Source organism: Centrocercus urophasianus, unplaced genomic scaffold (genome assembly GCF_019232065.1).
Source record: "Centrocercus urophasianus isolate 14NV4802_14NV808 unplaced genomic scaffold, USGS_Curo_1.0 seq_46, whole genome shotgun sequence".
NCBI classification, from domain to species: Eukaryota; Metazoa; Chordata; class Aves; order Galliformes; family Phasianidae; genus Centrocercus; species Centrocercus urophasianus.
In genome coordinates this window covers 2,308,088-2,328,789 of record NW_024885044.1, presented here as the reverse complement: position 1 = coordinate 2,328,789, position 20,702 = coordinate 2,308,088, and the positions used below count along the sequence as shown (strand labels likewise).

The window sequence follows — 20,702 nt, the reverse complement described above, 5'->3', positions numbered from 1 at the left end:
GAGATTAAATGTTAGTCTCTCAAATCTCACCAGTTTACCTCAAAAACATTTTTACAATACCTTTGGAGAGCACTTAATCCAAAACTTGTTCTCCTTGAATAACCAGCAGTGGCCTAAAGTATAATATAATGATGTTTATATAGCACTCCATTGCCACTATGAATGTACTTCATCAGCTTTGCACAATACTTAAGCTGCAAAGGTAAGAGATGCTGAGCGCTGCCGTCAGCCAGCTCTTCAGCAGCACTCAGAGAGGTGGCACCAGGCTGAGTGCCTCCGGATGGGAAACATGGGAATCACTTCAAATACTTTGAAAAGTGGGAAAACCAACTGAGCTGCACCGCGTGGCCTCCAGCTGAGCAGGGACAGAAGGTTCAGGGCCTACAACTAAGACTGAGGGCCACTGTTCTGACTTTCGTATCATTTTTCCTAAGTGATGAGATTTGTTGGACTGAAATAGCTAATCCTTTGTGCAGCTCTCTGTTTTCAAGCTATACTGAGGAAAGCAAACAAAAAATGTAGCCTTTCTAGATTACTAGCTCTAAGCTGCTACAACTCAAACTTTTAATTCAATTCATCAGAAACGCTGTGGTGCTTCTGTTTTTCATAGCCTAGGTCTGTTAAATAGTGTTAGATAATTTCCTTTCTTTTAGTAATGAGTACAATACAACAGTGGTTGTTGGATGTGTGTCCTATATTAGTTCCATTTTAAAAAAGAAAAAAAAAATTGAGAACATATCTTGTCCTTTTTTAGAAGGGAAAAGTACTGAAATTAAGTTTAAAATACCTTTTCTTTTAATGTTGAGGATATGAGTTTCTATGTTCTCCTTGCTGCTGTCTCAGAAAGATGCTCTGAAACTCAATGTACAATTCTCAGGAGCAAGGACTCCATTTTAGTAATGGTTCAGATCCCAGCTAGGTTGCTGGATGTTAAATGTGAAATTTCATTGCAGCTTTCCCTGATAGCATTTAGGATGACTGTGCATTACCAGATTGATTCTTGATGAAAGTTGAGTTGTTTTGCCATTAGCAACTACTTTTGATTAAGGCAGCTTAAAAACTTCTTGTTTAAGTAGGTTAACAGAGATAATGATGTCACTGAATTTGAAAATAAGGTCCAGCAATTGGCCCAATCTGCAGAGGATGGAGGAAAGGAAGCAGAGGGTCTGAGCTGTGAAGCTAGTGATGATTTGTCAGACTCGCGTGATGAAGATAAAAACCACAGATATGCATCTCCATCAGTACAAGCAGTTATAAGAAATCCCAAGTATCTAAAATGTCAAATGAGTGCTTCACCTCAGAAGAAAGGTAAACAGTTGACTATAATATTTGTAGTTAATTATTTGATAACATATTTTAAGTTAGATTTTGAAACAAGATGAACATGATGTGGTTTTTAAAACCTCCAGGGAGCTGTCAAAGTTAAGACTGGGTATAAATGAATAATATAATGAATAAGCCTAATAATTTATTTAATCTTCCTTGGTCCGTTCAGCTGCAAGATTCAGGGGTTTATGGATGAGCTTAGAATGGTTGCAACTTGCTGGTTGAGAGTGGTAGGCAAATACCAGTGCCTGTCAGCAAGGTTATCTCCCAGATCCTAAATAAGAGTAATGGAACGTAGCTGTCTTAATATTTCAGGAATGTTAAAAGTGTGTTGCAGAGGTTAAGGACTGGCTTAAAGGGCATGTAATGTGACTTTCCCTAGCATCTGTATGTCTGTACTCTGAAAGTTGGGTGACATCAGTGGGGTTGAAGAATCTGTGAATGTGTCCCTCATAATATCTGGTTATGAAGGTATACTGGTGGAGGAAGTTTGGAGTATGGATGTTGTACCAATCAATAATGTCCCTTGGTTTGGATATTGTGTTTAAAGGAAGCACACTTAGCAGGTTTAACAATGCAAAGGAAGTTCTGTTCTGTGGGATGAATCCATAATGAATAAACAACAACAAAGCAGTCTTGTTTGCTGTCACTCAAGTGTTAGCTGCATGTTCTGTGCGCTATGAAGCACTGTATAAATGTATTCTGGTCTCAGCATGAAAAACATTACAAAGTGCACTTGGGAGCTGAGGCAACTGTTCTGGAAAGGCTCTTCTCATATGATCTATTTGCCATTTTGCAGTTTTGAATCTTTTTCAAAACTGAAAGTGCAGCATGCTTCCTCTTTACTTGGTACTCTCAAAGGAACTTCTTACTGCTGTGATAAGAACTTGGAAACGTTATATAATCCTGTAACTTTATTCTGTCTTCTTCAAGTAGTTGATCTTTCCTTGAAGTCAACTAATGATTTTGTAGCAGCTTTTACATCGTACCAGATTTTACTTTTCCTTACTGAAAGCTGAGGATAGCTTAGCCTGCCATACCCAAATCTTTAAATTTGTTAGTACTGATCATACAGTTGACAACAAGAAGTGTGTTGCATTGTTTAGAAGTGCCTTCATGAACCATGTCTTAGCCACTTTCATCTTCTCTTGGAGGTGGGAGTTAGTTTCTTTACAAGGAGAGTGGTTAGGCCCTGGAACGGGTTGCCCAGGGAGGTTGTGGATGCCCCGTCCTTGGATGTGTTCACTGGGCAACCTGATCTGAATGTGTGTGTTTGGTGGCCCTGCTAAGCAGGGGGGTTGGAACTACATGATCCTTGAGGTCCCTTCCAACCCGGGTGATTCTGTGATTCTGTGATTCTGTGATTCTGTGATTCTGTGACCAGAGGTAGGATTTCTAGAATTAGGCTCTGAACTGTATCACTAATGCGTGGCACTATCTTGGGGTGAGTTGCTTAAGTCTTAAATAGCTACATTACGAAAAGGCAAGCTGTCAGGCAGAAATTATTGCATTTTGAAGCACTTTTATGTATAAATGTGAGGTAGTTTTCCCTAAACTAGAGGCACTATCTTGAATTCAGTACTATTTTTGAAGAGTGAAGTCATTCTTTTCTATCTCATGATCTAAATGCGTCTTTGTTCTCACAGGAGAAAAAGCAGCCTTCAGCTGTGAGTTGTGTACATGCACCTCGCTCAAGGTATCAGGTCTGAACCGCCACAGGAAAATCCATTCTAAAGGCAAACGTCACTTGTGTCCCATCAGCCTCAAGGCCTTTCGAACAGCTGCTCTCCTGCAGAACCACGTGAATGTGCATGCAGGTATCTAATGTGTGTAGTTATTCCATTACATATTGTCTGCAGGATTTAATCCACGGGCAAGTGGCAGACTTAGAGGCGGATTCTGTGATCGTTCTGTCCTCAGAAGCTTCACCAGTTTTGTTTGGAGTTCTGCACTGACAGGATGTGGTCTGTTTGTGATTCCCTGTTACCTTTTGCCATTCTAAGATTTTTTATCAACTGAAAATTTGCTTTGGTTTTGTCGGATTTTTGTATGCATGATAGAAACTTCTCTGATGATTTCTTTGTGACTGTTTATGAATGTGAAGAGAATTGACACAGCAGGTGTTTATGATCAGTGTATGGGGGATGTTTATTGTCTATTTTTAAAAAAATAGAGTCACAAAAAGGTTCTGGCAAAAATTGTGTTGATTTAATGCAGACAAATCAAACAGCTGTTAAATAAGGTTTTAAGAAATGATATATTCCTACAGGGACCAGGCCCTGTAAATGCAGTGACTGTGATATGGCATTTGTGACCAGTGGAGAGCTTCACAGCACAGGTGTTACAAGCATACCTTTGAAAAACCTTTCAAGTGTTCAGTGTGTAAATATTCAAGTGCAGAAGCAAGCACAGCATTTCTGAATCCTTTGGGGAAAGTTGGTAGGCTTTCAGATACTAAGCTGTATATGTCAAGCTCAGCATTAATGCTTGGCTTGCAGTGCAAATGTACAGCTGGACAGTGCATGGCCAAATGGCCAAAGTTGACGTTGTATAAAACTTGACTTGTGAAAGGACCACAGGGGCTACAAAAGTGGGGAAACAATCGTGCTTAGTTCTATGTAAGTCAATGGTATGGTAGATTTAAGTGGTTCTAGAAGCGAGCTCATGAAGTATGCAGGAATTCTACAGAAAGTAACTCCTAATTTCAACTTGCATACTTGTTATTTATGTAGGACAGAACACAAAAACAGTATTAAAAAATAGAATGAATTAGGCTTCTGCAGTGAATGTTCTTCGTATGAACTTGAAGATGAATAAAGGCTTTAGCTAATGAGTTTGGGCATTTTAAATTTGGTATACAGAGTAGCATGAAGGTAATTGGTGTTCTTTTCAGCCAGTTTTAAAATGTGGCTTTTTCTGTTCTCACGTTAAGGGTTCTCCTTTTACTTATGTTGGTACTAAAGATGGAAGCAAGATCATCTGGGGGAAGAGTACAGAATATCAGCTAAATCCAGAACAGGCAGCACTAAGTCTGTAACGGATGCAGTATTTAAAATTGCAGTAGATGTATTTTGTGAATGTCCTGATATTTCAATTGTTTATACTTCTATAAACGTAAATGTTACTGCAGAAATTGTCTTGTTTTTATGCCAGGCAAGTAAACTGCAGTGACACGTTTGCTCACATACAGGAGAGCGTCCTCATGCATGTTACCTGCGCAGCTATGCTGGCAAAGATGCATATAAACTGAAAAGACACTTGGCAATCAGGAACACTTGGAATCAGGTAGGATTCCCCAATGTAATGATTTATGCTTGTATCTAGTATAGGCCTTCAAAATTCATGGGTTTCCTTGTGACCTAATTTCAGACTGTAAATCACAACGCTTTTCATTCGTGGTTTTGAGTAAAAACGTACCTGAAAAGCACATTCTTTGTGCAGTTTGCTTATTCCACATTGTTGTGACCTCAGATTGATCTTGCCCAAATTGACTGTAATATGCACACTGTCTGAGAACATAGTATCTACCTTATCTACCTCATAATTCAGGTTTCACATCAGTTCAGTCACAGTGTGATCTGTGCCTCGTTAACATGTTAGCACGAATGGCAGTGTGTTTCACATCTCCTGAAAATGCCCACTTATGCTTTGGTTTACATTCCAGAGTAATCTGGTGCAAACAGACTAACTTCTTTTTCGAGGAATTGACCAGAAATATCTAAAAGTGGGCCTCGTGTTGCCCAGTCGTGGTGGGGGCTCAGCGCTTAGGGCCAGACTGGAGTTGGCTCAAAACCTCAACACTGGATGTTTCCCTGTGCTCTTAGGCTGGGCTTTCCACCAGTGCTGATGTAATTTTTGATGATATTCAGAGCTGATGTGGATTTCTGGGAAAGAAAGTCAAGGAAAAGAAAATATTTCCCCAATATTGATGGCTGGGGTTGAATCAATTTTATCTTGATGTTGCAGCCATTCACTTCCTCTCCTTGTGCACTCAATTGTAACACTGCATTTTTGTACGTGAAATGGAATCCATCCACAAGATGGGATAAAAGGTAACGAAGATAATTCCTGACTAATAATTTAGAATTAATGGTTTTATGCTTCATCAGGTTGACTTGCAGATTCAGGAAACCAGGAGTTTGCATAGGAATGGGCTATGTAAACTTGCTGGCCTTTCATGCATTACAAGGTAACGTTACATTTTGGTTGGTCTGGCTGTTGCTGTTAAAGATTAGATGTTCAGATCTATGTGAATGTAGTGTTTGTATCGAATACAGGGTTCCTAAGTATATATTCACATTTTAATAGGTGAAAAACCACACGAATGTTACATTTGCTACACCAAATTTGCTCAGAGTGGTAACATGAAAGCACACATAATAAGGAAGCATGGAGAAGATGTGCCAAAATACCAGTGTCCACATTGCAGTGCCTATATTGCACAGAAAAGAGATTTGGGTGAGTTTAAAGCAGGGGGAAAAGGGAATGTAGAGATAAGCAGGGCTGAAATGTTTGTAATTGTTGCTGCTTGTAATGAAACCAAATGCGTTCTGTGACTTTACATCATTACAGAATATGCTGTGGAAAATGTGGTCACTGCTGATTTACAGGGAAGCTCCTGCAAGGAGATGGGGTGACATCTTGTGGTTGATGCTTTAAGCTGTTTAAAATACAAAACATCAAGTATTTTGGTCTTTTTCCCCTCCAGGATACCTGTAGGACTCTGAATTTGCTTATGTCAGTATCCACTATTATTTTCAGGCTACAAACCAATCATGAAACATTGAAGGTGATACAATAAACTGAAATGCCTCTTCTCTGGCTGGGATCTTCTCCCAGAATGTAGAAAATAGAGCACTGCATAAGTCCATTTTTATCCTATACGCAGGAAATTGATTTGTGTTTTTCCCCATTGTCATCCATATCAAACAGCGTTGGCGTACAGATTGACACTGAAAGTAAAAGTTAAAATTATCATACATAGTTCTGGAGATGCAAGCCCTTGGGGTTTTCTGGTGATTCCATGTACTACATTTCTGAACAGCTCTTGTTTGGAAGATTACTTGATTCAAATCCCTGTAAACTCACTGTGGCTTTATTTCATGAGTAAATTGAATTCTTTTCTAGGAAGAGAATTTTCTTGTAGGGGTAAGAGTTTTATTAAGAAATCAGTATTAAGACACAGAGTGTATTTACTTATTTTAAGTGATTCAGTTGACAAATACCAAGAAGAGCTCGATGCAGTGTTAGATTTTTTGAAGTTATGAAATGGCTGTATTAAAAATATTTAGGCAGACAAAGTTGCCTTTTGTATCTATCTGTGTTTTCAGAAAGGTGCCACTTAACAGATGTAAATATTTCAAGGTGGAAATGGGATTATTATCTACATGTCACAATTCCTTTGTACATACAGACCGCTTTGGGTAGCGTTTTGAAATTAATCTTGTGCAGGTGAAAGCAGTTGCTGGAATTTTCAAAGGGATTTGATTTGTTAAACAGTTTTCATTAAAATCAGTGATATTTCAGCTTACAAATGCTTAATTACTCTGGAATTGTTGCTGAGAGCACAGGTCTTCTTTTTCCTTCCATTTTCTTCTATAACCAACGTGTAACTCAGGGCTAAGCACAACCTAACTCTTGTTCAAACTTGTGGAGATCCAAAATTTACCATTAAAATAACTATTTTGACTGCCAGGTGCCAAAACGTGCCTCCATACATGGAATGGCAGTTCAGTGCAGTCACTGTGAAGCTGCCTTTCACAACCATTGTGCTCTTAATCAGCAAAGGAAGATTCACAGGGATGGAAAAAGTTTCAAACATGATCAGTGCAGCTCTGCATGCAAGCAGCTATTTCAACTCACCGACAAATTATTGCACATTAAGTGGATGACTTGGCAAGGCAGGGTTCACTTTGGCTATACTTACTTAAATAAGATAAAGATTTGTTACTGCATTCTAACTGATGTGGGGTGGTTATGGTTTATTTGCAAGAAAAATGGTTCCTAAATGAAAAATAAAACAGGAATGCAGAAAAGTGAGGCTGTCTTGTTACATCTTTTGGATGTTCACAAGTATAAAGGAAGAACGGCCCACCTCAGTGACGTGAGAACAAAGGCAAATATTTGTGCTTTGTGTGATTTTTCAGCCACATTTCTCACCCAGTGTCGCTGGGTAAAATTGGTCTGAGCATGTAAACATACCCACAAACACGGTCAGGATCACATTGCTTTCCAGCCTCAAGTGAAGACTGGACTTTGGCAGTGTATTCCACTTTTAATTAGTTGCTGTGTTGCTTACCTTTGCTGTCATCTAATGTACAGCACACAAATACCACAGGCTTGTGTTGTATTTCTTTATGTTGCAGCACAGTCAACACTTTAGAAACTTAACAATACTTTTCTCTGACTTACAGGGAGAAAAAAAGGGGGAGATCTCTAGACCAGTGAGTGTGTGTGCTCAAATGAAGGCCCACAGGTTCTGATCTGTGTGTATCTCTGACAAATACTTTTTTATACAACTGTAAAATCCAGAATGAAAGCATCAATTACACTGCATATATCTTCTGCTGAACTGATAGTATGGAGAAATACGAAGATTGATCCAACAGTGACGTCTCCTACTTATTTCCATGGAAACTACAAAAGATTTTAAAAAAGCCAAACCATAATAGCACTATTTGATAGAGCAAATTGTCACGTAAAAGCATCTTCATTCTGCCCTCATTCGAAGCTTTCCCATTGCTTCCTTTCTCAGCCATCTGAAAAATCTGTCTTTTTGCCCATTCACACGGCCTGTAGTGTGGACATCATCTTTTGTCTTTGTGGTTGTTATTGTCCTGGGTGAAATTGAGTACCACTACATTGCCATAAGAATGCTAGACAGTATGATAAAAAAAGCTCTTACATAATAGAACGGTTTGGGTTGGAAGGGAACCTTAGGATTGTTAGGGATGCAGACCTTCTAGCACATCAAGGTGCTCTAAGCTCCATCCAGCGTGGCCTGAACACAGCTGGGAATGGGGCATCTGCAACTTCCCTGGGAATGTGTTCCACTGATTCACCTGGTTGTGGTCGTTGCAAACAGGAATGACCTCAGGAGGAGAAGCTGTGACCTTCTCCAAGGGACTGGGCAGCAACTGATGCATTCCTTGAGCAGATTCCTCAATCTGCTTACAGTGGAGAGTAATGAAGGAGCCGTAGTGCTCTTGTCCTTTTCTGTGTGGATTTGTCCTTTTCTGCATGGATTTGTTGAATGTGATACACAGCTGGATAGTTATGTTGCAAATATTTTCTTTGTTTCAGAAACGTCCTTTAATTGCACGTAAACGAACTCATAGTGATGAGAAGTCTTTCACTTGCTCATGCTGCAGCAAAACCTTTCAACAGAAACAGCTTTTCACAATTCACTCTAAGCAGCATTGTGATTCCAGTGTGAACTCTACAGCTTATGAATGCCTAAATGTGGCACGGGCTCCTCACTCTGGGGAAGATACTTTGTTTTAAGGAATCTCTGTGGAGTTGTCTTTAAGAATCTAGTATTATACTGTAAGGAGGAGCAGAGAATAAGAAGCAGTTTGCTGGGTGGAATGTTAACTCCTTAATGCTAAACCAGCAGAGCAGATTTTTTGTGTCTTTTTTTTCCCAAGCATTACTTTGGTCAATTAATAATTTATAGTTAATAATTAATAATAATTATTCATTACTTATAATTAATAATAATTATAGTATTCCCATTTTGGCAGAGAATGTCTGCCACATCGTGCATTCAGAGCTGGTACTGGCTTGTACAGTCTGGTATGGAAGTTATTCATCTTGAGCATAGTAGCCTTTTCAAACCAAGAGGCAGCATGGAGGTATGAATTTTAAGACAAATTGAAGAACTCAAGAAGATAAGTGAAGGGAAAGAGTGCTAGGACCAGTTCAGCCAGAAAATTACCATGAAATTGTCATTCACTTGTTCAAAAGCTGTGTGCTGTGAGGTGTGTATCCATTTCTGGATCAAATGTGCAAATTTCTAAAACAAATGTAACCTTTTTTTTCCCCACAGATTTTACGTTTTTGCTTATGCATGGATCAGAAGGAAAAAAAAAGAGTGAATGAATATGAAATCAGATGTACAGAGCTCCTCTCCAGCAGAACTTTAGCATGTGTTCTGAACAAATCTCCAGGAGTTCTATGGAGGTTGTTAACTAAGTTAGCCCTTCACACGGTGTACAAAATGTGCCTGCCAAAACAATTTTTTGGGGGGGGATTTTTTGTGTGTGTTAAAGCTCTTACATATATTAATATTTGATTCAGGTATTTGTGGCTCATGATGCTAACAGGGCGATGTGCACAAGCATCCTGAAAACTGTGGATTGGTGAGGGCCAACACTGCTGCATCCAGCAAAAGAAGCAAGGATAGAAGGAAAGAAAGGGAGAATCTAAAGCATGCTAAGCAAGAAGGTAATCAGTGAATAAGTTAGAATTTAATCATGTAAATTAGAATCAAGAATAAAAGGCTAAGGCGGTGAATCTTCCCTGCTGCTTAATTACTGTTTCACAATGAAGCTAATTTAAGTGCTAAGAATGGAGGAATGCTTTAGAATAGTCTGGAATTGCTGAGCAGAAGTTCTGCTCAGGTACTTGTTCTGGGCCTGCTGCTCCCCAGCTCCTGCAGATATCTTCCTAAACTCCCTGCTCAGCAATGCTTACAAATGCATTTTTTCTTTTCCCTTTTACAAACTCACTTTGCCTTTATAAAGGTGAATGAAACACTCGTTGCTGAGTTGAGCCATAGTGAGTTTCCTTATGAGCCCATTTTTGCTAATGCACTGCTTTAATACAAACCAGACTGGAACATTTTCATTTTCAAAACTCAAATTGCACATCAATCTCAATATGCATCCTAATGAAGAAATTGTTCTTCTCTCGTACTTGGATCAGATAATGATCCAGCAATAAAAACTCCAGTGATTTGAATAGCTAGAGTCACCCTTCTGTCATGCAGCAGAGGTGACCAGGCCCATTTACAGAGCTCTTGGCTCAGCATGTCTGTGCAGCCAGAAGGGCACTTGTAATCACTTAGTGATGCTCAGTAGCTCTTGAGCACTGAGCGCTTATTCCTTCAGTGTAAGACAGAGGATGGTCTGCAGTTAATCTCTTTCCTTCTCTTTCTTCTGCTTCCTCATCTTTTCTCATTAGGTAAAGGTTCCTAAGATGTGAATCAATTCAGATAACTCACTGGCTGAGCTCAGTCAGAGATCTCCATAGGGGCAATAGCAGCACCTGTGCTGTCTGCTGGCGTATTCCTGGCACAAGTATTTCTCTTCTTTGCAACTCTTAGAAGAGGTGAAGTTAACTTTAATACTCTTAAACCTTAGAGTGTCATCACATGCATGGTAATATTCTAGCAATTTTACCTTACAGTCTAAATTTGATCCATAGATGTTTCCTTATTTATGCGCAATTCTGTTGACTGGGCAAAGCACAATATAGACAAAATTCAGTTAGGCAAGGCCATGGGCAGGATCCTGGTCTGCTCATGCATCAAGAGACAATTATGGAAATAGATCTGATGCCCAGGTGTCCTCAAACATCACATTTTGATATAGCAGGTTATACCTATACTGATTTGTGGCCAATGATATGGAGACAAAATTTGACACAGTAAGAAATGTTGAAGCCTTTCAGAATCTAATGAATATATATCAGCAGCTGAGTTTACATGAGCATTGACATTTCTGTTTTCACTGGTAAAGCTGTAATGGTATGGTTAGAGAGAATCTTACAGCTGCAGTGTGTATGCTTTTGCAATAATTAGATTTAGCTGTTTATTAATGTTTTGGTACATGCAAACAATATATTTTTGGTATCTTTCAGATCCTTTCATCTGGAAGCTTCAATTTCTACCCTAAGATAATGTCTCATTAGATAGTGCTCATGCAGATATTCAGTCTGTTATTTGACACGCACAACTTTTAGAATTCCTGTGCCAGTTCCAGATTTTTTTTACACAGTTGACATTTGGGGTATACATCACTGCTCACTGCTTGCACATCATGCAGGGCCTGTGGGATCCTTCATTAGTGGCTGTTATCATGAGAGCTGAGCCCTTGTTAGAAATGGCTTGTGGCTGCTGCCATCAGTGATTTGCTGGAGCACACATTTTCTTTTTCTAATTGTTGATGATATTCTCATATGAAAATTAAATTTCCACACTTCATGCTTAGTTTTCTTCTAAACATATAATGAGTGCTGCTTACTTACCTGGCTCCTCACATAATATTCACTGTAAAATAGTTTCATTCTCTAAATAAATTGAAAGCTAAGACATGATGTTATATACTGGAACTATTTTATTCACTACATTAAATTGTCTAATACTGGAAACTATTGAAATATTTGCTTGTCTTTCTGGTTAATCATCACAATATTTAATTTTTTTGCAAAACTGTCCTGCAGTTGTTCCCAGATGTCTCTACTGTGAAGAGTGAACATTGTGCCAGGGAGATTCTTCCTGTTTTAGAAGGAATAGAGGCAACAGCTTTGAAAGCAGAAGACAGAACCACGTTGTGAAATGGCTGTGATGGACTGACGTCTGAAAGTTATAGGGAAGCTTCACCTCTTGTATTACATTCACACAACAGGATGAAGAAAACCAGCTAATTTTGAAGTAAGTTGCAAAAGATAGGATTCTTTCTGCTTGAATGTCATTTTTCTTCTAGATTTACATGCTGACCTGAAACAGATTTATTCTTTAGTAATCTGTACAACTGAGAGCTGTGCGAGCTTCAGTCTGTTTGTGTTTTCCTGAGGTGAGAAAATGAAAGGCAACGATGTTTCAGTGTAAGGAACATTTGCTAACTGTCCTTTCAGTGACCGCTCTATATCTGATGTTTGTGGCAATTACTAGGAGTCAGTTTGTTTCATTTATCAAGATTATTCACTCCATTCGTCCTTCCATTATAGCAGTTGTTATTAGAGCGTTTAATAAGGTTTAATAATTATTGTTTTGTGTCTGTTTCATGAAGGTTTTCATTATTGTTATAAATTCTGAGCAACAGATTTCTTTGTTGAAATTCATCTTTGAAGTCTGTAGAAGCTACTTTATCAATGTTCTGAATATATTGCTTGCTTCAATTGTCCATAACCAAGCTGAATGCTATCTTGTGCTGGGGTCCGAGCACCGGACTATGCAAAGAGGAATGTAAAAGACAAAAATAAAAGATTTTAATGAAGTTGAAAAATGACTATTGAACAGTGAGAAGCCAGAATGTGTCCTTTCTGAAATCAAGAATGAATTCTTTCAACCTGTTCAGGAGTCATTCCTTATGGACTCATGCTTTTTAATTGGGAACGCTGATTGTTCTTTGTGGTTCAGAACGTGCATTGCCATGGCTTTCAGGTGATTAGTTTACAGAGTTAACGGTGTTATTTCTACCTTTAAGATCAGTACACTTTTATCTCTTTCCTTTAAAAGCCCTTACTCTGAACAGATGCCAATTTTTACAAACTTGATGTTACTCATTATAGAGGAGTCATTAAAGCCTCAGGAACGGCTCACGTCGTGAGATAGAAATTCACAGCAGTGCTGCCCTGCCACGGCTCGGTGCTGTGAGCTGTGCTGCCCTGGGTTGGTGCTGAGCGCTGCGCGATGGAGGCGATGGGCAGCGCTTCCTGGAGATGGCAGCACCGGTTCGCATCTCTTCCGACAGCAGACCAGCAAAAGTTAGACGCCGACAAAGATGCTCCGATTCTTTTTCTTTTTTCCTTTTTTCTTTTTTTTTTTTTTAATTAATTTACTTATTTATTTTTGCCTTAGTTAGAAATCAGGTGTCTCGCTTAACATCTTACGCAGCTCAGGGCTAAACAAGAGCTCTTGTTAGCTGTTTTTCTTAGCAGACGAAGCTCCAGTTGTCACTACGAGCTGCAGCCTCGCTGCCAGGAAGGAGGACGGCTGTGAATCTGCCTTGCTCCCACAGCAGCGCTGCTGGGACGGGCTGCAGGGCAGTGTGCTCAGGGGGCACAGCCCCAGTGTACAGCCTGCCTTCCTCGGGGCCGTGCCAGCCTGCACTCCTGTGCCTGTGTGCTCCTACAGTGGCGTAGGAATGGTGCACAGTGTCACTGCACACATGAGGGCAGCTCAGCATGCTGTGATCTGGGATTTCACTGAACAGTGATCTTTATCTTTTGCCTAGGCAGTGTTCTGTAAGAGCAGAGAACAGCGAGTTTCCAGCTTGTTTCCATTCCTGAATTGTCTCCTTTCCAAGAAATTGACTGTCATCTTAAATTCCTGATCCCCTCTCCTTCGTATCCAAAATAACTGTTTGTGTCTTTTAAATCTTGCTGGTTGCTGAGTCTCAGTAACAAAACACACTGACTGTCATCTGCTCAAGATCTTCACAGCGATTACTTTTTTTTTGTCAGTTAGAATTATTTTGTTACTGTTATTTAACAATCTCACAACTGCAATTGGAAAAGGTGCACAGCCGCAATTTCTCTGATACCAGCTTGCACTGGTGCACATTGCTCTGTTCTGTAAAAGGAGTCCAGTGACAGTGGTGGGACCTCAGAGCTCAAACCTGAGGTGACCTCATGGCAGTGCTGCCTGGTTCCTTCCCTGATGGGCAGTGCTGGTACTGGTGGAAGCAAAGGCGTTGTGCTGCTACAGCTGCAGCCAGAGCTCCCTGCCCACAGCTCTGAGCACACCTCCTTTTCCTCCCTGCTCCCGCAGCTCTATTAATTGTATCTGTTGTTGTGAAAACCTGGCAGCTCCCTGCAGCAGCAGCTATGGCTGCCTCCATTGTACGGAGGAGGAAGATGAAACAGAAGAAAATTAATCTCTGATTTAATTCTTCTGCTTTTAGGAGCAATGAGACCCGCTGATGATACAGTGTGCTGCTGTCTTATTGCTTGTTTAAGTCATCTCACTGAACTCAAAAAAGAAACAGGGGTGTAGCAGCATGCAGTGATCACGTTACATTAGAAAGCAGTGAGCAAATGTGCAAGGACCTAAAGACATTAAGCTGGTGCTGTTAATCTCCTCCAGAGACATTAAACTCCAGGTATTAAAATTGAAATAACATTCATAACTTTGCAAAGGTCAGAGCTTAGGCTGATGTAAAAGCACCATGGCAGCACGACTAGAGGCTGTGGTTGTGGCTGGTGGCAAAGGGTCTCGCGGGGAGGAAACGTGGATGAGATTCAGCTGTTGGTAACAAGGAAGGCTCACAAAGGAGATGCAGGTTCAACAGTCTGAAGACCTTCCAAAAGTAGCAAGAGTGAAATGAGGAATTCTTACATGTGGGTACAGATGCAGTGTGGCCTCCTGCAATGAAGGGAGCTGCTCTGTGTGACTGATGGTGGTAGAGGCGTGCGGGACAGAATGCTGTGTGCTCTTACACTAACTTCCACTTGCACAGTTTAATATTGATTTTTTGTTTTGCTTGAGAAACTAAATGCGCATCTGAAAGCAATTGACATTAATACAGCATGCCTGCAGGCAAACGTCATTGGTGTTGTTGGGCTCTGGACAGCCCAGCTATTGTTTGAAGTCAGTTGCAAACCAGTTGGGTTCTGCCTAGCATCACAGGGCTGTGTGAGCTTATGGGGGGGTGTGAGCAATGCGAAGGTGTGAAGAATCCTCTGACAGTTTTCATTCAATCTGTTTCCATTTTGAATTGGCACTTGAGGATGAAGAACTTCGCTTCTTACTCCTGTGGTAGCTCACCGCTGTGATTTAGTTTATTTCTAGCTTTGATTTTTTTCCAGCTGTGGTCTGTTATTAGTTGTGTCCTTGTCCTGCTCACGCAGCAGCACTCACAGCTAATGGGGTGAAAGCAAGGAGGGATGTTACTGTTTGCTTTTGTTACCACCTTATCCAAGAGTATGCAGCAGCTAATGGTGACTGTAATTTAGCCTGGGAACTGCTACTTATTTTCTGGAAGGACTGTATGCTTGGAGAATTAAGCCATACCCCTTTAGGGCAGGAGTGATTCTCCATTGTTTTGCCATAGCAATTCATCTGTCCTTTTCCCATAATAATTCACAATAATTTAAGTTCTAAAAATGTTTACAGTGGTTATTTACCATCCTATATTAAATGTTCTCCTGGAACTGAGTCATTCACGCCATGTTGCTGTGCATTGCTGACTTCAAATTAAGATCACTCCATTTAAAATGGGCTGTATCCCCCAGGCCATGCCCTCCAACAACATTTCTGCTGGTGTTTCAGTACCAGCTGTGTGGCAGTAAGCATAACAGTAGTGCTAATGCAAGACTGTGCTCCATCTTTGCAGAGGTGCAAATCATTAGCAGTCCCTTTCAGCTCAGTGTAATGCATTACAGTTAGATGGGAGCTGGGACAGTGCTCTCTCCCTTCTAGGGTCACGTCCCAGAAATAATGGGTGACCAACAGACCCCACGGAGGACTGAGGCATTCGGTACCTTTTAGAACCAGGAGGTGCATCTGTATTTTGCATGCAAAAAGATCTTTTCTGCTTGCCTTGAAATCCCTAAAAGAAATGCAGCATTTTCAGAGGGCGCCTGCTGCTTTCCTCACGACAGCAGTGCAGCACAGCAGTGAGCTGCTGCCAGTCCCTGCCGCCCGCCTGGCAGATGCAGGAGAGCTGCAGGAGGTCACGGAAATGGGCAGGCAGGCTGTCCTCATCGCGGAGTTTTCTCTTTCTCAGAAGCAGATGATTGAATAGAAACAATAGGCTGCTTTCCCCATTTGATGATGAAGACTGACAGTTTGTAGGAGATGAGTCAAAGGTTACTGATGAGAAGATCCATCCAGATAATTGCCGTAATTGTACCCCGAGGATGCAGCTCCTATCACAAAGCCAGAGATTGTGATTCTATTTGTATATAAATGCTTGGCAGAGAACTCCATCCTTTGCCTTAAGTGAAGAGAATTCCTTCATGAGATACAAATGGAGAAAGTTCTCCTAAATTTTCACATTTGTGATACAGAGACCCAGGATTAGCTACAAAGGTGGTATTTAAACCCAGACAGTCAAATAACCAGTTGGATGTGATCTCTAACAAATTAGAACGTCCTGAAAATAAAATTCAGCAAACGTGACAGTCAGATGGGGGGTTGGCAGCACGAGCTTCAAAAATAAATAGTCTTTAATTGCAGGAAATGACAGTGAGCAGCTCCTTGGCATCACTTCTCTCAGTGCTGTGCCTGCACAGCCAGGTGGCCGGCACTCCTCCTGCTGTGTGCGGTGTAAAGAGTGTGGGCACATGGCAGGGATGGGGACTGAGGGTGGAGGGTTTGCCACCAGGACCCCTAGCAGCTTTGAGGGCTGTGTCCTGTGACTGCAGGGCAAATGGTACATCATGGCCTGAAGCAGTGATGGAGCACCTGGTGGGAAGGCGGGGCCAACCCAGGGGAGCTCAGGTGAAAGCAATGCATCTGAGTGATTGAAGGGCTGGAGCCAGGATCCACCCCTTCCAGCCCTCATTTAAGGGCTGGCAGTGAAAGTGAAGGTATCTCATTTGGAGATGCTGGTGTATGACAGGGTTTTGCAGGCATCCTGAAGGTAAGCAGCTTCTTTCTCTTATTTCTGCACCTGCTGTTATCACGTCTAAGCAGGTCTTCACTCGCTGAAGTTTGAGATCTTGCTGCTCTTCCACCTTGTTATATTTTCTTTTCTATCATGTCATAGCATTGCAAGGTGGGCAGACAGTGAGAAGTCTGGGCACAGAAGGCTGCTGAACTTTTTTTTTTTTTCTTTCAGGAGCCTTGGCAAAATAAATAAATTTAAAAAGAAGTGGAACTCTGTTCATCTCTCGTATGCTGATTGCTCCCTCACGTGACCCTTCTAAATAGTAAGTGAAAAGGAACAAATCCTTCATCTTACACCTCTGAACTCTGGCACCAGTTTGGTTTGTGGTGTGATCTGTTGAGAAGCCTCCTGCTGGCTCTCCATGTGCTGCAGTGTCCTTACCCATGGCATGCAGTCTCTGTATGTGTTAGAATTAAATAAATGAGAAAGTTGTGCAGCTTAGACCCTCTTCCAAACTTCAGTAATTGTCTTTTTCCCCCCAGTTTTAGAAAACACAAATCCATCCCACGCAGCTCTCACGGTTACTGCTGGTTTATATCTGGGCAGAAGAGAAGCAATTGGTGCAAGAGGCATTGCTTATGGGACAGTGCCTAAAAATACTTCCAAAGGTCACTGCACATGAGATGGAAGGCAGTGCTTGTGCCAGTGCCTTGCCCTGAGAAATGCAGGTCTTTGTTAATACTAATGGTGTATATTTTAAACAACCCGTGTTTTAAAAACACAGCTCAAACAGGCAGCAGTGAATGCTTTGTGAGCCCTGAGAGATGGAGGGTGCTTCCTCACCCATGGTTTTGGGCACAGATGTTTGCTGTTCCTGTTAACTTCAAGGCTTGTCAATCAGAGCTGTATCACGCGTGTGCTTGTAGAAAAGTGGGGGCATTTCCATACTTGCTGTTTTCAAGAACACCAGTGAAGCAACGACCCAGGAAGTACCAAGAGGATTTGTAGCTTGTCCTTTGTGCAGACATTCACCATGACTGTGCTTATAATTGCAAACATGGGCACAGAATGTGAGATGAAGGCCCAGCCCCATGTGCTCTCAAGTCTCTCCCCAGAAGCAGATGAGTGCTGGGAGGTGTGAGTGATGTGTGAATAGTGCTGAGCGGGATTGCTGTGCTGTTGGTGTGGGACAAAGGCATGTATTTCCAGCATCTCAGAAGGGTAATCTTGCAATGTACCTCTTCTGTTATATTTGACCACTCGATTTCATCTCTGCCCACCTAATGCTTTTATTTTGGTTTTGAGAAAGCACAGTTGCTTGGATGGATATTGTGGAGCGTTTGGCACTTGTGGGCATGCTTTATAAGTGCAGCCTTTCCCAGCAGGATTCCATGGGCTCTGTTCACCTCCCTGTGGCTGAGGTGGGAACACCCAGCACTGTCTGCCAACTTCACAGGGCTCATCTCCCTACCATGGAATAAAACAACAAGCCTTCAGCTCAGTCCTGCTCTAGCTGTGCTGGGAGGTGCTGGTTGCAGGGGGAGATGCCCCCTCCTGGGCTCTCTCAATCCCCATCACTGGATGTCCCCACCTCTGCTCCCAAGAGGCCCTTGAGGACCTGTCCCTGAGCATCCCCCACCAGCATCCCATAGCTCTGCAAGCAATGCTCTTTTACCTTTTCTTCAAATCCCATTCAAACACACATTTGGTGGGGAGATGGGCAGCAACATCTGCTCTCTCAGCTCACAGGCTCTTATTTGGATTGTAATTGCTCCATCGGCTGCGATCTGCTCTGTTTGCCCACTATCTGTTTCTGTCAGGTCTGGGCCTCCTACAAACCACCCATTATGTGGTGATGATAATTAAATCTCCCTGCCCAGGCCGGGCTGAGCAGCACAGGGAGTGCCTTCCTTGTCAGACAGTTGCCAGAGCTGCACCCCTAACGATGCCCCATCACCTGCCTGCTCTGCAGGACAGGACACCTATTTGTTCCAAACAAGCTCTTTCAGCAGCTGTCAGATGCTAATGGCTTTCAGCTGCTGACAACCTGTGCCCTATGCAAACCAGGGGCACATCATGGAAATGTGCATAAATATTCATGTGTGGCTGACAAAACTAGAAGTGCAAATGCAGTTATCAGAGTTCTTGCATGAATGTGCTGTGGCCTGCCCTGTTGTGTTGGTTTTAGTATGATGGATACAGTGCAAATGTTCTGAAGTGATGTTGCCCTTTTATTTCTGTGATTAAAAATCCCCTGAAGGCGGTGGGGATGCAGAGGCACTGGGTAAGAGCAGAATTTGGGTCCCTGTGTAATGTGGGCAGCTCCAGACTGATAATGCTCTATTCTGTGGGTCACGTAGTGAAATTTTACTGAGATAAAGGAGTTACTTTGTTTAATCCTGTCTGTGCTCTATGAAGAGCTGAAGGTGTCTCAGTGGAACATGAGAACGCAGTGATTGTGTTCAGTGCTTCAATGTTTGAATCAGCAATTTTCAGCACAGGGGGCTGCATGACTTGGTGAGGACCTGACAATCTCGCCCATCCCAGGTCCCTGGAGCATCGAAGTTTTGACACAGGCATGTTGTGAGCTGCGCAAACTCTTTCACCATTTAATTCTATCAATGGTTCTGCAGTGGATTGCATGAAAATACTTTATTAGCAATGCACCTTTGTTTCCCCAGCAAGTCCTGGATAACTGTGCTGAGAGGGTGCATTCATGCAACGTTTCCATTAAAGCTCACTGAAAGTTGCCATCTGTGGGACTGCATGAAAGGGGGTAGAGGGCAGCTGTTGAGTCCTGGCTGGCACTGGCCCCATGTGGGTTTGTGCAGGAGAGGCAGGTTGTGTGCAGGCACCCAGCTGATCGCTGTCCTCTGTCATTTGTGTGCCTATGTATCTGGGATGGACAGGCCCTGTGAACATGAAGCTAATTCAGTGTTTCAGATATAGATCACTCTTTTTTTCATTAAAAATTGTTTTGTCATAGTTACACAAAAGGGTTCAAATATTCTGCAGCTTGATGTAATAAAAATCAGAAGATACAGGTGTTGTTTATGAGCCATCAGATTTCCACTGCCACAGTGCTTTAGTAAAATGAAAAGGAGAAGCAGAGCCATGTGCTAATCCCTTCCTTTGTTGCTTAAGGGAGATTTCAGTGTAAAGTACCAATTTCCATATCATTTGAATAGCAGTTGCAGCCCATTGGTGTTTAAAGTAAAATGTGCAACTACTATAATCGGCAAAACAGATGCAAATGCCTTGTCTGTCTTCAAGTACTGCCCCCTCCTTGCTGTCTCAATTGAATTTAGTGTGGAAAAAATCAGATAATTAAAAACGGGAGCTATTCTTCCACTTTTCACAGCAGTAGCTGCTCCCAAGGCAGCTCTGGGTGTGGGACAGCCAGCCTGCCCTCCCAGGGACAGCAGTGCCCTTCTGGTGCTGCCTATGCCCAGCAGCTCCCACAGCAAGTGTCTGCACGTCTCTGCAAAGGAGAGGCATCACAAATAAATGACATTTAGTAGTTTGATCCCAGGCAGTTCTGTGGTTCTGTGGGGAGGGACAGCAGCACAGCAGGTTGAAGCCCCGCAGAGCCCCCTGAGCCCAGCTCTGGGCAGCTGCAGTCCATCCTCAGAGGGCTTGAAATGTGGTTTGAAGTAAGAGTTCACTTTGTCATTCGTGTTTCTGAATGAAACCATGAGCATGCAGTGTGTATCTCAGCTCCAGAAGGCTCGTCTCATCCTCTCCCAAATGGTGGGAGAGCATGGGGTGGGTGATGCCTCCCAGACAGGTTTCTAACAGAATGAAAAGCCCTGGTTTGCTTCCTCCAAAATGCTCTTCTGGGGAAATGAAGTAGCTTTCTTCTATTACTACTTTTCCTAA

General features: G+C 42.0%; 1 protein-coding gene and 1 long non-coding RNA gene across 2 annotated transcripts; both read left to right on the top strand.

Annotated features, from left to right (window-relative positions):
* Window positions 1-1,260: 1,260 nt before the first annotated feature.
* CTCFL (CCCTC-binding factor like) lies at window positions 1,261-8,466 on the top strand. Its single transcript, XM_042834331.1, is given in 8 exon segments — window positions 1,261-1,308; window positions 2,973-3,143; window positions 3,596-3,652; window positions 3,655-3,728; window positions 4,480-4,590; window positions 5,625-5,784; window positions 8,125-8,208; window positions 8,411-8,466. Coding segments are annotated over 8 exon segments (738 nt in total). The 5' UTR covers window positions 1,261-1,283.
* A 595-nt stretch (window positions 8,467-9,061) lies between these two features.
* LOC122168837 lies at window positions 9,062-17,134 on the top strand. The gene is made up of 4 exons (XR_006171380.1): window positions 9,062-9,507; window positions 9,625-9,771; window positions 11,770-11,980; window positions 17,055-17,134. It is a non-coding gene; the product is annotated as an uncharacterized LOC122168837 (long non-coding RNA).
* Window positions 17,135-20,702: the final 3,568 nt, after the last annotated feature.